This window comes from Chlorocebus sabaeus, chromosome 17 (genome assembly GCF_047675955.1).
Source record: "Chlorocebus sabaeus isolate Y175 chromosome 17, mChlSab1.0.hap1, whole genome shotgun sequence".
Taxonomy (NCBI): domain Eukaryota; kingdom Metazoa; phylum Chordata; class Mammalia; order Primates; family Cercopithecidae; genus Chlorocebus; species Chlorocebus sabaeus.
In genome coordinates this window covers 63,602,992-63,617,811 of record NC_132920.1, presented here as the reverse complement: position 1 = coordinate 63,617,811, position 14,820 = coordinate 63,602,992, and the positions used below count along the sequence as shown (strand labels likewise).

The 14,820-nt window shown below is 35.0% G+C and overlaps 1 protein-coding gene across 1 annotated transcript in view; it reads left to right on the top strand.

Moving 5' to 3' along the window:
- The window catches only part of LOC103243954 (protein eyes shut homolog), a 447,411-nt gene extending 433,253 nt beyond the window's left edge, over positions 1–14,158 (top strand). Inside the window, exon 11 of the mRNA XM_037987163.2 lies at positions 13,583–14,158. Within this exon, the coding sequence (XP_037843091.2) occupies positions 13,583–13,841 (259 nt within the window). The 3' untranslated portion in view covers positions 13,842–14,158. The remainder of the gene's footprint in view (positions 1–13,582) is intronic.
- Positions 14,159–14,820: the final 662 nt, after the last annotated feature.

Here is a 14,820-nt window from a genome sequence, read left to right as displayed (position 1 = left end):
CATGAGGGCCTAAATTTGAATAACAAATAGACTTAAGCGATAATGTACAGGGGCAATGATACATCTGACAAATTTCCTTACAGGATTCTAAAAATTTTTCTTATCAAAATTGTGACCAGTTTTGGGATCCTCTTATTGACTTAATTACAAAATAATTACTAACTATAAAGATTTACTGCAGAGCCAGAAGTAGCTCTCGTGACTATCATTTAATAACATTAAATTTACAGATCCCCGAACTTAAAACAGGTGAATTTTATGGTAAGTAAATTATACCTCAATAAACTGTTCAAAAATATTAAGTCTCCCATTCATAGACATTCAGATCCAGTGGCAGCAGCAGTTTAAAGAATTTTATTCCTTTTGATAGTTTTAAACAATCCTTTTCTAATCTCAGTATAAGAATACCTCCTTTAAAGAAAGAAAATATTGTGCTTTGTAATATACTTTTCAAAAGTGTTTAAGAAGTTTATTTCTGTCCTTGTCCTAGTTACAGATTCTTAATTTTATATGGCTCTAAACTTTATTTTTCAACTGAAGCAGGGTAATATTAAATTGAATTTCTAGGTAACCTTATAGACAGCTCAAAGCTAAAGTTTCATCTTTTCCTGAAAAATAACTAACACACCTTATGAAATATTTCTTAAATGCTCAAGAGGCAAGTACCAACACAGAAGCACCAATTTTATGGTGCTTAGAATCAGTTGTAAAAGCAAAACCTCGAAGCTGATCAAAGTGTCTTAACAATGAACAGTTTAATGTTATAAATTTAAAACAACTCAAAATGCTCCCATTAGCTCCCTTCCTCTTAGCTGGAATGGGAGGCATTGTTTGGGTACATAAGGGAAAGTCTTATTCCAAGCAAGGAGTGAGGTGGGGCCCGATAAGGTTTCCAGTATGTTCAGGGCCCTGGTAAAGTGATGAAAACCCTTCTCTCCTGCTCCGAGTTCATCACCACACACAGATCCATCTGTGTTCTAATGGAATTTCTCAAATGTGAGTATCATAAGGCAGAGTTCATTTCAGGCCTTTATGCTCCTGGGATGAGTTCTGATACAACAAATAAATGGAAAACTATTTCTGTTCTTAGTAGCCAAGGATAAAAAAGAAAAAAGGTTACATCAAAACGAAAGTTTTAAGTAAAAAAAAAAAAAAAAAAATGGGTTTAGTTCTTAGTCCTATGTGTGTATGTGCTTGGTGTCTTTTTTTTTTTTTTTTTTTTTTTTGACATAAATAAAATGCTTTAATGAAATGGCTGATTCCAAACCAAAAATGTTTAATGAGAAGAAAGATATTATTTTACATTTTTGCCAATCTCTTCCACCATGTCTAGCTTAATAGGTGTTTTTAAGCAAGTTTTATTTTATTTAAGTTGTACTTTTTTCCTTTATTTTCTTAATTGACAAATAAAAATTGGATATATTTATCATGTAGAACATGATGTTTCAAAATATGTATACATCATGGAATGGCTCAAATGAGCTAATTAACATATGTATTACCTCACATATTTATAATTTTTTCTGATTGGAATATTTAAAATCTACTCTCAGCAATTTTCAAAATACAAGACGTTGCTACTAACCATAGTCACTATGTTGTACAGTAACCTGTGACTGAGGACAATATACAGATGTGTCCTTTTAAGGAAAACACAGTGTAGCCCTGGCACCATGGCTCACACCTGTAATTCCAGCACTTTGGGAGGCCGAGATGCCTGGATCACCTGAGGTAAGGAGTTCGGGACCAGCCTGGCCAACATGGCAAAACCCCATCTCTACTAAAAATACAAAAATTAGCCAGTATGGTGGTGGGTGCCTATAATCCCAGCTACTTGGGGGGCTAAGGCAGGAGAATCACTTGAACCTGGGAGGCAGAGAGTGCAGAGAACTGAGGTCTCAACACTGTACTCCCGCCTGGACGACAAGAGGGAAACTCCATCTAAAAAAAAAAGAAAAGCAGTGTAGGGAAAACAAAGTTACAAAAACAAGTTAGATGTTAAAATGAGTGGCTCAGACAATAAGTACAATAGGAGTTAGAAGAATGTGGTTGTAAAAATGTAAAATGCACCAAGGATTAATATTAAGTTCATAAATGAGGCTTATTTACAACATAAATCTATTAGTGATCATAAAATCTCATTGATTCAGGATTTCCTAATTATTTTTTGTCTTAGAACTGCCTTTGAGCATCAGGTTAAAGCTAAAAACCCTTTCCCCTAAAAACTGAACATACTTGGAACACAAAAATGTGCTTATCATTTTAGAGGTTTACAAACCCCTAGAACCCAATAATAGGTTCTCTAAGGTCTGCCAAAGTTCCCAAATTAAGCATCCTTTGCCCAGACTGTCTTCTTTTATATATTTTGTCCAACAATGCTTATTTCATTCTTCTATTACTCCTCAGCTGGACATGTAATTGTTTTCCAACTGGTGACCTGTTCCCTAAACACTTCTAACCTTAATCCAGATCTTCCTAAAATCCTCTTTGCTCTTAATCATTTTCCTGCTCAAAATGTTTCCTGGTTTTCCATTGCCAATGCAGCAAAATGTAAATTTGTAATCTGTTGTCAAGCTATGCATGACTGTTATCAACCCGCCTCTTCCTGTTATTCTTTTTCTCTCTGCATAGCAAACAAATTAACTGTACTACTCTATCCCACCTTCCAAGAAACACTCTCTCCTTACCAAGCAATCAGCTGTGTTTCTTGTGAAGCTATGGCCAGCTTGGTAACTCATTACCTTGCACTAGTTCTCCTTTTTTCCTCCTCCCTTTGCTTCTCTCTCACTGTTACTTCCTTGAAAGAGTATTCCTTAATTCCTTGCAATTGCCCTTAACTCTGTCTTCTAGAGATTCCAATTTTAGATAGATAATTTTTCTCACCTATGAGGTTGGCAAAAAGCTAAAAATATGACTAATCTAGTAGTGAGGCTATAGAGAAGCAGACACTATTATGTATTAGAGCAACCTAATTTCTCTATTTGTTAAAACAAAGACTGGAAACTGCTCAAATGTTCATCACTAGGTATCTGGTTGAAAAAGCTAAGGAATGTTTATGTAATGGAGGACTTCATATATATACATATATATATATATATATATATAGACCTTTTATATGTTGCTATGGAGTGATCCTCAGGACTTATTAAGTGAAAAAAGTCAGGGTAAAGAAACATGTAAGGAAAGGGGATAATAGATATAAACAGATATAAATACATAAAGATAGATACACATACAAATAGGCTTATATTTTTCTAAGAAAAAAATGCAAGATTACACATACACAATTTATAAATGGTTATCTATAGGGTGAGGGAGAAAACAAGAAGTAGTAAAAGGATAAAGGCTAGACTTTCTAACTATAATTTGCTTTATAGTTTTTATTTGGAACCAGGTAAAATGTTTCACATGGTAAATCAAAAAAGAAAAAGACCACTCTTTGAATACTGAAGGAAAATAAGGAAATGAATAAATTCAACTGTACTTCAAGTTGGTAGCATAACCAAGCAGAAAAGATTTAATTCAATTGATCTTAAAACACAATATGTTTACTATACAGTGGATTATGGCCTAAAACAAAAAGAACCATAAAGATATTCTATTGCATCCTGTAGTCTTGATGTTAGTGGTAACATTGATATTGTTATTTTAAAACTATATATAAAAATATACAAATAGCATTATATTTATATAATAGATAAATATATATAAACCAAATGAACAATTAATATTAATCATTAGGAACTAGAATTTTCAGCATGAAAGAGATCTAGGCATAAAATCAAAGAAGTAAAAATCATTCTAATCCTTAATATGAATTGGAATTAATGTATGAACACATTACTTAACTTTCTATTCAGGAGGCTGAAGAGGGAGAATCACTTGAACCCGGGAGGAAGAGGCTGCAGTGACCCGAGATTGCACCATTGCACTCCAGCCTGGGCGACAGAGCAAGACTCCAACTCAAAAACAAAAAAAAAATCTTTCTTTTTAAAAAAAAATTTCCCAGCTATATCCGCTAAAAAGATTTAGAAACAATAACTCAGTATCAATGAACACCTCTAATGCCAAAATTGTCATCTCCAAATACCATTTTCCACTAAAATGAACCAAGACTTCTTGGAGACTTTTACGCTCAGCTCTAGGAGAGAAAATATATTATATAAGCCTAGATATCTTTTTAATGCCTGAAAGCAAGAATGTTAACAAAGACAACTATGGTTATATTAAAAGACAACAGGAGCCAACTTAAAGAGACTCCCACTGGCCGAAGATGAGACATTTTCAGAAAATTATCTTTCCATAGTCAGAAAATATGAAAAACTTATTTGGAGAGCGTAGATTCTAAAATAAGCTCACATTTTTTTGTTTCTTTATTATTTAAGCAGCTGGAAAATAAGAGTCAGAGGTAAGAATTCACTGTGGATTTTCATCAAGCCTCCCTACACTGTGGCTTAAGAGTAAACTCTTTTCTCTCATGGTCTTTTTATAGCTCAGATGTCAGTTACTTTCTACCAGACCCTTGACATCTACATAAATTGTGAAGATTCCAAAAGGAAGGTTTATGTTCTCAAGTCATCTCTAGCTCAACAGTCTTTCACCCATAGTGACTATTCCATATCACAGATGCCTAAAAGCTATAATCAACTTCTTTAATTTCTATCAAATTAACAAAGCCATTTCCACTTTTAGATCAGATTGTTTAGATTGGTGCAGGGGGGTGGAGAGAGGTGACAATGTTGAAGGAAAAAAGTTTATATCATGGCCACCTAAACAACTTCCAACTTGTCTTTTGGTCACCGCACCACTGCAGTAAATACATGGCAATTCCACCCATTTTTGTCTTCTGTCCTTTGCTTTGCTTTTTTCCAACTGAGTCTGTAGGTTAAAACAAACCACAATTCCCTCCTGGTCTCAGGCAGAATAATTTATCATCGTATTTTGTAGTCCAGGCTCATGTTCATCCCAATGCAACCAGGTTTCACTGTCTACTCCAAGCAGCTCATGTAGTTTCCCAAAGACAGTTCTCTCCTTAATAGGAATTCTGATTCCAACTGTTAATATACTACAATGTTCAAGCCCTTACACCTGGAGAACTACAAAATAAAGCCTACAGACAACTGCCAGTATTTTCAATAGTACATAAAGTACATTTCATCTCATCCTTCTTAAACTCTGTGAGGTATCACCAAGGACCTAGGTGAGTATCTCAACAGCAAAGAAACAAAGGCCATGGGGGAATGTCAGCAGGTGGAGTGATTATTATAGCAACCTGTCCTAGTAAGCATGTTGAGTTTCAATATGCCATCACATTCCAGTGTACGATGAGGTTCATTTGTTTTAGCATTTGATTGTATATTCTTCAAAGGCTCAAATTTTGAGCATGTCATTTAAAATCCAGCAAATTTTGGCAGATAAAATGTTATACATCATATCACACTTACCTTATTCTCCTAACTTGTTACTCAAATGGAAATAAGCCATAAAGGAAAGCAATTTTATATGAATTAGTCATCCACACAGGAGATGACCTGAGAAGATAATTCAGCTATGTTTCCCTTTTTATTTAAATAGCAGAGAAATAAGTTATATATGCAGAACTAGATTCCTTTAGGTCGTGTGATCGCCCATTGCTAAATTACATGCATTTATTCTATTATTCATATGACTTTATCATCACACCACATAGATTTTGTGTCTGTGCTTTTGCTTATGCATAGAAAACCCACAAATCTATAACCAGAACTTTTTTACAGATCCAGCTCAAGGTAAATTTTCTCCAAGAACTTTCTTTTTCTGTTCTTATCTCAGCCTCAACATATAAAGAAGAATCTCTCTTATCCAAAGCATCAAAATCCATATTTGATAGGTAACCTGAAAAAGTAGGCTAAGCAGAGGTTATATTTTTCTGTATTAGCTTCTCATCTGCAATCTGAGGGTGAATAATAGTATTACTTTGTAGGTTTTATATGGTGATTAAACAAATTACTACATCTAAAGTACTTAAAATGGTGCCTGGCACTAAGGTAAAGCCCTAAGAAACTTTGAATATTATATTTTATATATTATATATTTCATACAAATACATTATTCTAAATAAAGTAGCAAGTCCTCAGGGTAGGGAACAAGTCCATGTTTTCTATTTTGTACTCACCTTGGTAACGATGTACAATGCTGCTCTATATTCTCTCTTTGGTAATATTTAGTAAGTGAATGATATTTAACAAAAAATATTAAATTTTCTATTATCTCATTTTCAGTTAATTTTTTATATCCATGTTCATACTAAACTCTCACAGTCTTAGACTTGCCTAATTACAAGAAAATTAAATTCTTCATGTTGAATTTCTATAGTAATGAGGAAAAATTAACCCATAGAGGTTCTAAGCTATAAAATTGACAGTCAGAACTAAACAATATATCTGCAATTTAGGAATTCAAATCAGTTTCATTCTAAATGCACAGAAGTAAAATAATTAACTATATTAGTAAGAACACACTCTAATATTCATCTCTAGATTCACTATCATGATGAGCTGTTACATTTCCAAAGTGTTTAATATTTTATTCTCTGCTATCATCTGTTTATGTTGGGAGACAGAAGAACCCACAAATTTTTCCTTGTACTGACAATTAAGGATATGTAACATTTTTTGAATGGTCTTGAAATAAGAAAACAGTGCTCTGTATAGTGTCAATGATTCCTCAGTATAATTTAAGTAGTCTTAGCTATTGTATGCCGGGTGCATGTTTCCCAGCTCTTTGCCTGCTAGTCTATTTAATTAAATCTGCCTTATGTCCTGAACTATCATCAAATTTACAAGCCACATCCCTAGATGCTTATAGAAAAAAAAAAAAAAAAAAAGCTATTTTATCACCTGCTCTTACCTCCAATGCAGTCTAGCTAAAAGTGGCTTTGTTTTTCAACTTTTATTTTAGGTTCAGGATGTACATGTGCAGGTTTGTTACATAAGTGTGTGTTGCTGAGGTTTGGTGTACAAATAATTCCATCACCCAGATAGTGAGCATAGTACCCAATAGGTAGTTTTTCACCCCACATTGCTTCCCACCTTCCTACATCAAGTAGTCCCCAGTGCCTATCGTTCCCATTTGTTTGTGTCCATATGTACTCATTGTTTAGCTCCTACTTATAAATGAGAATATGCAGTATTTACTTTTCTGTTCCTATATTAGTTTGCATAAGATAATGGCCTCCAGCTGCATTCATGTTTCTACAAAGGACATGATTTCATTTTTTCAATGGCTGTGTAGTATTCCATGATGAATATGTACCACATTCTCTTTATCCAGTACCCTATTGATGGGCATATAGGTTGATTCCATGTCATTGCTATTGTGAATAGTGCTGCGGTTAATATACAGATGCATATGTCTTTTTCATAGAATGATTTATATTCCTTTGGGTGTATAGCCAGTAATGGGATTGCTGGGTTGAATGGTAGTTCTGTTTTAAGTTTTTTAAGAAATATCCACACTGCTTTTCACAGTGGCTGAAGTAATTTACATTCCCACTAGCAATGTTTAAGTGTGCCCTTTTCATTGCAACCTCACCAATGGCTGTCATTTTCTTTTTTACTTTTTTATAATAGCCATTCTGATTGGTGTGAGTTGGCATCTCATTGTGGTTTTGGTTTGCATTTCTCTAACGATTAGTGATGTTGAGCATTACTTAATCTATTTGTTGGTTTCATGTATGTCTTCTTTTGAGAAGTGTCTGTTCATGTCATTTGCCCATTTTTTTAATGGGGTTATCTGTTTTCTGCTTGTTGAATTGTTTAAGTTCCTTATATATTCTAGACATTAGACCTTTGTTGTTGTGTAGTGTGTGAATATTTTCTCCCATTCGGTAGGTTGTCTGTTTACTCTATTGATAGTTTATTTTGCTGTACAGAAGCTCTTTGGTTTAATTAGGTCCCACTTGTCAATTTTTGTTTTTATGGAAATTGCTTCTGGGGACTTAGTCGTAAATTCTTTACCAAGCCTGATGTCTAGAATGGTATTTCCTAGGTTTTCTTCTAGGGTTTTTATAGGTTTAGGTCTTACATTTAAGTCTTTAGTCCATCTTGAGTTAATTTTCATAACATATATAGTGAAGGGAAGGGGTCTGGTTTCAATCTTCCGCATATGGCTAGCCAGTTATTCCAGCACCATTTATTGAATAGGAAGCCCTTTCCCCATTGCTTATCATTGACTTTGTTGAAGATCAGGTGCTTTTAGGTGTATGACTTTATTTCTACATTCTCTGTTCTGTCCACTGGTCTGTGTGTCTGTTTCTGTACCAGTGCCATGCTATTTTGATTACTGTAGGCTTGTAGTATAGTTTGAAGTTAGGTAGAGTGATGCCTCTGGCCTTGTGCTTTTTGCTTAGGATTGTTTCAGTTATTTAGCCTCTTTTTTGTTTCCATGTGAATTTTAGAATAATTTTTTTAATTCTGTGAAAAATTATGTTGGTAGTTTATAGGAATAATGTTGAATCTGTAAATTGCTTTGGTCAGTATATCCATTTTAACAATATTGATTCTTCCTTTTTATGAGCATGAAATCTTTTTTCATTTGTTTGTGTTATCTCTGATTTCCTTCATCAGTGTTTGGTAATTATCATTATAAAGATCTTTCACCTCCTTGGTTCCGTGTTCCTAGGTACTTCATTCTTTTTGTGGCTATTGTAAATGGGATTTCGTTCTTGCTTTTGTTCTCAGCTTGGACGTAATTGGTGTATAGGCATGCTACTGATTTTTGTACAGCGATTTTGTATTCTGAAATTTTACTGAAGTTATTTATAAGTTCTAGGAGCCTTTTGGCAGAGTCCATGGGATTTTCTCAGTATAGAATAATATCATCTGCAAGGAGAGATGACTTGAATTCCTCTCTTTCTATTTGGATATCTTTTCTTTCTTTCTCTTGCATGATTGCTGTGGCTAGCACTTCCATTACTGTGTTGAATAGCAGTGGCGAGAGTGGGCACCCTTGTCTTGTTGCAGTTCTCAAGGGGAATGGTTTGATCTTTCGCCTGTTCAGGATGATGTTTGGCTATGGATTTGTCATAGACTGCTCTTATTATTTTGAAGTATGGTCCTTCAATGTCTAGTTTGTTGAGGGTTTTTAACACAAAAGAAAGTTAAATTTTATCAAAGTCTTTTCTGCATCTGTTGAGAACATGATATGGTTTTTGCTTTTAATTCTATTTATGTGATGAATCACATTTCTCAATTTGTGTATGTTGAACCAGTCTTGCATCCCAGGAATAAAGCCTATAAAAGTAGATTCTTTATGTTTTCCTTTTACTATATTGCTATCCAGTTGTCCCTATTTCACTAACAACACCATGCTCTTTCATGGTCCCAACACTTCCACAGGATTGAGAGACATAAAATGGTAACTAAAGCGTGGACTTCCTCACTTATTAGCAGACTTAACCTTTCTGTTCCTCAGATTCCTCCTCTTCAAAATGAGGATGATGATAGTACCCTTCTAATAAGGTAACAGAGAAACTAAAAAGGTTAGAAGAGTGCTTGACACATGGTAAGCATCAAATAATGTTTGTCATTACTATAATTTTTCTTCTTTCATACCAACACACTTACCAAAGCCTTGAAAATGCCTCTCACATCTACACTTCAACCTCTGCATCCCCACAGCAATTTTCCTATTCAGGACTTTTGCCTCCATCTGCTTTCTTATCCCAGCCATGACCTATTATATTTATTCATTTATGTGTTTATTCCTTGAATAGTCAATTAAAACTTACAATAAACCAAGAACTGTTTTGGGCCTTGAGACAATAATAAAAAACAAAACAGACCCTAGCTCTGGAATTAATGGTCTAGAGTGCTGGGGTCAGAAAACTATGGCATATGGGCCAAATCTGGCCTACCACCTATTTGTGTAACTAAAATTTATTGGGATACAGCCACACCCATTTGTGTGTTTTCTGTGGCTGCTTTCAACAATGGCAGAGTTTAGTTATTGCTACAGTGTCTATATGACCCACAAAGCAAAACTGTAAACTGCCTTGCCCTTTACAAGAAAAAGGTTGCCGGCCCCTTTTCTAGTAGCAAAAATATGCTACGATCTCACTAAGATTAAAATTACGTCACCAGAGAGCTTATTCTTAAACTATGCAATCATCCTACACATAACAGATCAATATTCTTAAAGTGTGCCTCATCATTCGTGTCATTTTCTATACACCTGTCACTTAAAAGTTGAACTGAAGCCAGGCACAGAAAGGCAAACATCACGTATTCTCACTTATTTGTGGGCTCTAAAAATCAAAACAGTTGAACTCATGGAGATAGAGAGTAGAAGGATGGTCACTAGAGGCTGAGAAGGGTGGTAGGTAACAGGGAGGTAGGGATGGTTAGCGGGTACAAAAAAGTAGTGAGAATGAATGAGCAAGAACTAGTATTGGATAGCACAACAGGGTGACTATAGTCAATAATAATTTAATTGTACATTTTAAAATAACTAAGAGAGTATAATTGTATTGTTTGTAACACAAAGGACAAATGCTTGAGGGGATGGATACCCTATTTTCCATGATGTGATTGTCACACATTGCATGCCTATACCAAAACATGTCATGTACCCCATAAATATGTACACCTACTCTGTACCCACAAAAATTAATAGTTTTTTTTTTTAAAAAGTTGAATTGTCTCAGCCTGTTGTTCAAAGTCCTTTGACACCTCCTCTCAGTGCATGCATTTATACGGGCAAATTTCACTTTGGCGGCCTTTCCTAAGCCTTCCCTTAGCCTTCCCTAAGTAATCCACTAAAATTACTTAGATATCCACCCACAGGATACCATAATAACCATTTTAGAACTCGTCCCATCTTATTAAAATTGTCTCCTTACTAATCTGATTTCTCCAAAATACAGAAGTCCATGAGGTCAAAAATGGACCCTCCTGTGTTGTAGAATCTCAGTACCAAGCACAGTACTATCCTCAATCCTAAGATAAGCACAGACAGCTAGCCTGTAAAAAATAATAAATATTCTTTAAATAGATACCAACCTGTCTTTGTTTTGTTTTTACATTGCCCACCGTATAGACACCTCACCTCACACACACACTTCTACAGAATCTACTTTTCCTCAGGGCAGAGTAGTATATGTGGTTAAGGGAAGAAATATTAATGAATTAACATCAAGGGTCAGAAAAATATCACCCAAAGTAGAGAATAACTAATGAAGGCTTGAAATTTTTTATTATCTGTATTTCACAGGGTGCTATAGAAACCAAGGAACAAAAAGAAAAATTTGACCTTGCACAAAATCATTCTCATTAGAATTATATAATCACTAATTATATATTAAACATATAGCTAATTGTTTCAGACCTAAAAATTCTGAGACAAACTATATGATGCTCTGATTTGTTATTTTTTTCAAATAAGATTTTAGCATCTATATTATATTATGCTTAATGTGATTTATCTACTTTAATATCCAAGCAAGTATTTTATTCCCATAACACTATGTTATATACCTTAAATATATACAATAAAGTGTAAGTGAATTAAATAAAATAAATATTTTACCATTGTGAGTTCTATCTATAAGGCAGTGAGAATAATTGTTTTTAAGCTTTTTTCAAGTAGATAAAAATGAACCACTAGATGGCGCCATCGTCACTTTTAAAAATAATGACAGAGCATCGTGTTTAAAAATTATTTAATAAGAATTTTTACTATAGTTTTATTTCTTTTGCGAAATTACTCATTCTCTTTTTTGTATAAGAAGTCTTTATACATTCTATACTCTTTTTGATCTTCAAAAATAATCTTCAAAAAATGTAATTTTGTAGCAGATTAATTCTGTATTTTGTTTGTCTCTATTTTGGAGAACCCTATACAATGTTCCGAACTTTTTTTGCACAACTATTAATTTAGATGCAACAAGCATATAAAAGTATATGACATAACTAAAAGGTCTGGGAAGGTGTGATCAATTGCTGTCCTTTTCCAGTTTAACAGTTTCTGACCCCTATATCTCATACCCAGTTCTAGACTAATGTTCTCTTTAGACTGGCACGGTGGTTTATGGCTGTCTGACTGTAACAGGAATTTTAAATTAACCCTTTCTCTCATGTACTCTTTAGTGTAGTGTTTTCAGAAGAAGAAGAAAGGAAGGGGTATGGTGAGGAGAGAAAGGGAAGGAAGAAAGGGAAAAAGGCAGGTAGGGAGGGAGGCAGGGAGGGGAAAATAAACACACGGTGCCCAGATAAATTTGAATTTCAGACAAACAACAATTTATCAACTATATATATATGTGTGCATGTATAGATATGTATATATATGTATCTATATATCAAGATATATAACAATAAAATCTCAAATATTATTTATTTAAAGTTCAAATATTGTATGGGACATGTATTAGTCCGTTCTCATGCTGCTAATAAAGACATACTTGAAAATGGGTGATTTATAAAGGAAAGAGGTTTAATTGACTCACAGTTCAGCATGGCTGGGGAGGCCTCAGAAAACTTACATCATGGTGGAAGGGGAAGCAAACATGTCCTTCTTCATGTGGTGGCAGGAAGGAGAAGAATGAGCGCCCAGTGAAGAAGGAAGCCCCTTATAAAACCATCAGATCTCATGAGTGCTAACTCATTATCATGAGAACAGGATAGGGGAAACCTCCCCCATGATCCAATTTTCTCCACCTGGTCCCTCCCATAACACATGGGGATTACAGGAACTACAATTCAAGATGAGATTTGGGTGGAGACACAGCCAAACCATATCAGGACATACTTCTACTAAGAAAAGTTATTCATTGTTTAACTCATGTTTAAATTTAACTAGATGCTCTGCGTTTTATCTGACAACTCTGCCTTTGATGGGTCTATCGGAAAGTTTTCTTCTGGGCTCCTCCCAATATCACTCTCTAAATCCAGACAAGGTCTCTCTTTCAGCTGAGTATTCCCCATTACCCCTCAGCTTCTGCTCTAGCCAGAAACCTCTTACTGCCCAGGTATCTTAGCCAGAAGGACACCTCTTGGTCAAGATTCATTTTTATATATCCTCAAGCTGTTGTTCCTGACTATGAACATCCCTTTCCTGGGATTCACTCACATTTGACTTGTCTTCAGCATGTTTGCAGCTCTTTCTGCAACCCCAGGAGCTGAGCCTGTGAGTTTGCCAATGCCAGGGAACACATACCAAGCTCTCCAAGTGGTCCTGCTAAATCTCTTTCCACTAGGCTTGAAGTTAGGAGACAGCAATACCATGCACAGCTTTTTCTCTTGGTGGTGGTGTGGGAGTTGGGAGAGAGACTTACAATGCAATTTTGTCCAAAGAAACGATTCTCAAAAAATTATCTTTCTACTTTTACACTCTGAATCTTTTAAAGTCTTTGATATGGAGTCCAGTAATCCTGTAACCAGTTATTAACTCTCTCCTTTGACAATTTAGGTCTTAGAGTTTGAATCACAATTCATTTTGATCTCTTGGAACTTCAGTTAAAATTGACAAGTTAGCATCAAGGCAATACATAGTATGTATCCATCTCTACACAAGTGCTCAAACCATGTGACTTTCTCTCAACCCACAGCTGCAACTGTACCACTAGGTGGAAAGGAGCATTCTGCACAGAGACAGTTTCCATCTGTGATCCTGAACATGACCCTCCACACCACTGTAGCAGAGGAGCAACCTGCATTTCATTACCTCATGGATACACCTGTTTCTGTCCTCTAGGAACCACTGGAATCTACTGTGAACAAGGTAAGGCAGAATTTCAAGTCATTTTGCTGTTCACAAATATAACTAAAATTAGGAATTTCAAAGTCAGTTTTCTTTTTGAAAAGTAAAAAAGTACATATAATAAAATTAGAATCTACTCTCCTCTTTTTCGAGTATGTTTGACATTATACTTCACAGATAGACTAGTACTATCTGTGACATTATACTTCACAGATAGACTAGTACTATCAGTAGTACAAAAAATATGGCTTTTAGTATTGCTTTATTAACTCTAAACTCCCTATTTGTGTAGATGTTCTAGATGTTTTGTGCTAAATGCAGTTAAGTCAAGTGAGCTTAAGTTCATAACTCAGTTCCAGATCAAGACTTCATCTCTGTGAGCCTCTCCTATCTGTACTTTCCATCTCACTCAAAACTCTCAGCAATATCACAAGACCATCAGCTTCAGAGGGAAATTAGAGAGGAGAAATGGTCCCAAGTCCAGTAGTAACAGTCAGAAGCAACAATGTCCTAACTACTGGGACAATTTATGGTAGTGCCTCTAAAAGAGCTCAGCAATCTCTGGGCGCTCACAAGCTGGGCTATAACAGTACTTCTAGATCTGATCTATCTTCTCTTTAATCCCTGGCTGGGACTTCCAGAACAGCATTAGGGAATCCAGGAAACTCCCAGTTAGTGAAGCTGGAGAGATTAAGCCAGGAAAATAAAGGGACATAAAGACCTGCCTGCCATATCCTAGCTTTCTGAGACTGGACTATCTACTATTTCTCTATCCTGCCTCACCCACCACCCAGAAGATGAAACTTTAGCTCTCTCTTCCCTATTTTAGAAACAGAGGCTGGGATAAAAAGAGTACAGGAGTCAATCACCAATTGTACTATATCCACCTTTGCATTATTTGGATGTTTTATTGTAACATCATATTCATATGTGTGATAAGAAAAAAATTAATACTTCTAGATCACTTTATCAAATATATTAATGTAAACATGTTATTCCTATATTCCTTGATATTCTACTTGTGTTTAACTCTCCAAAAGTTAAAATTGTTAATAAATGGAAGACATTTGAGGGTTAGAATAATAG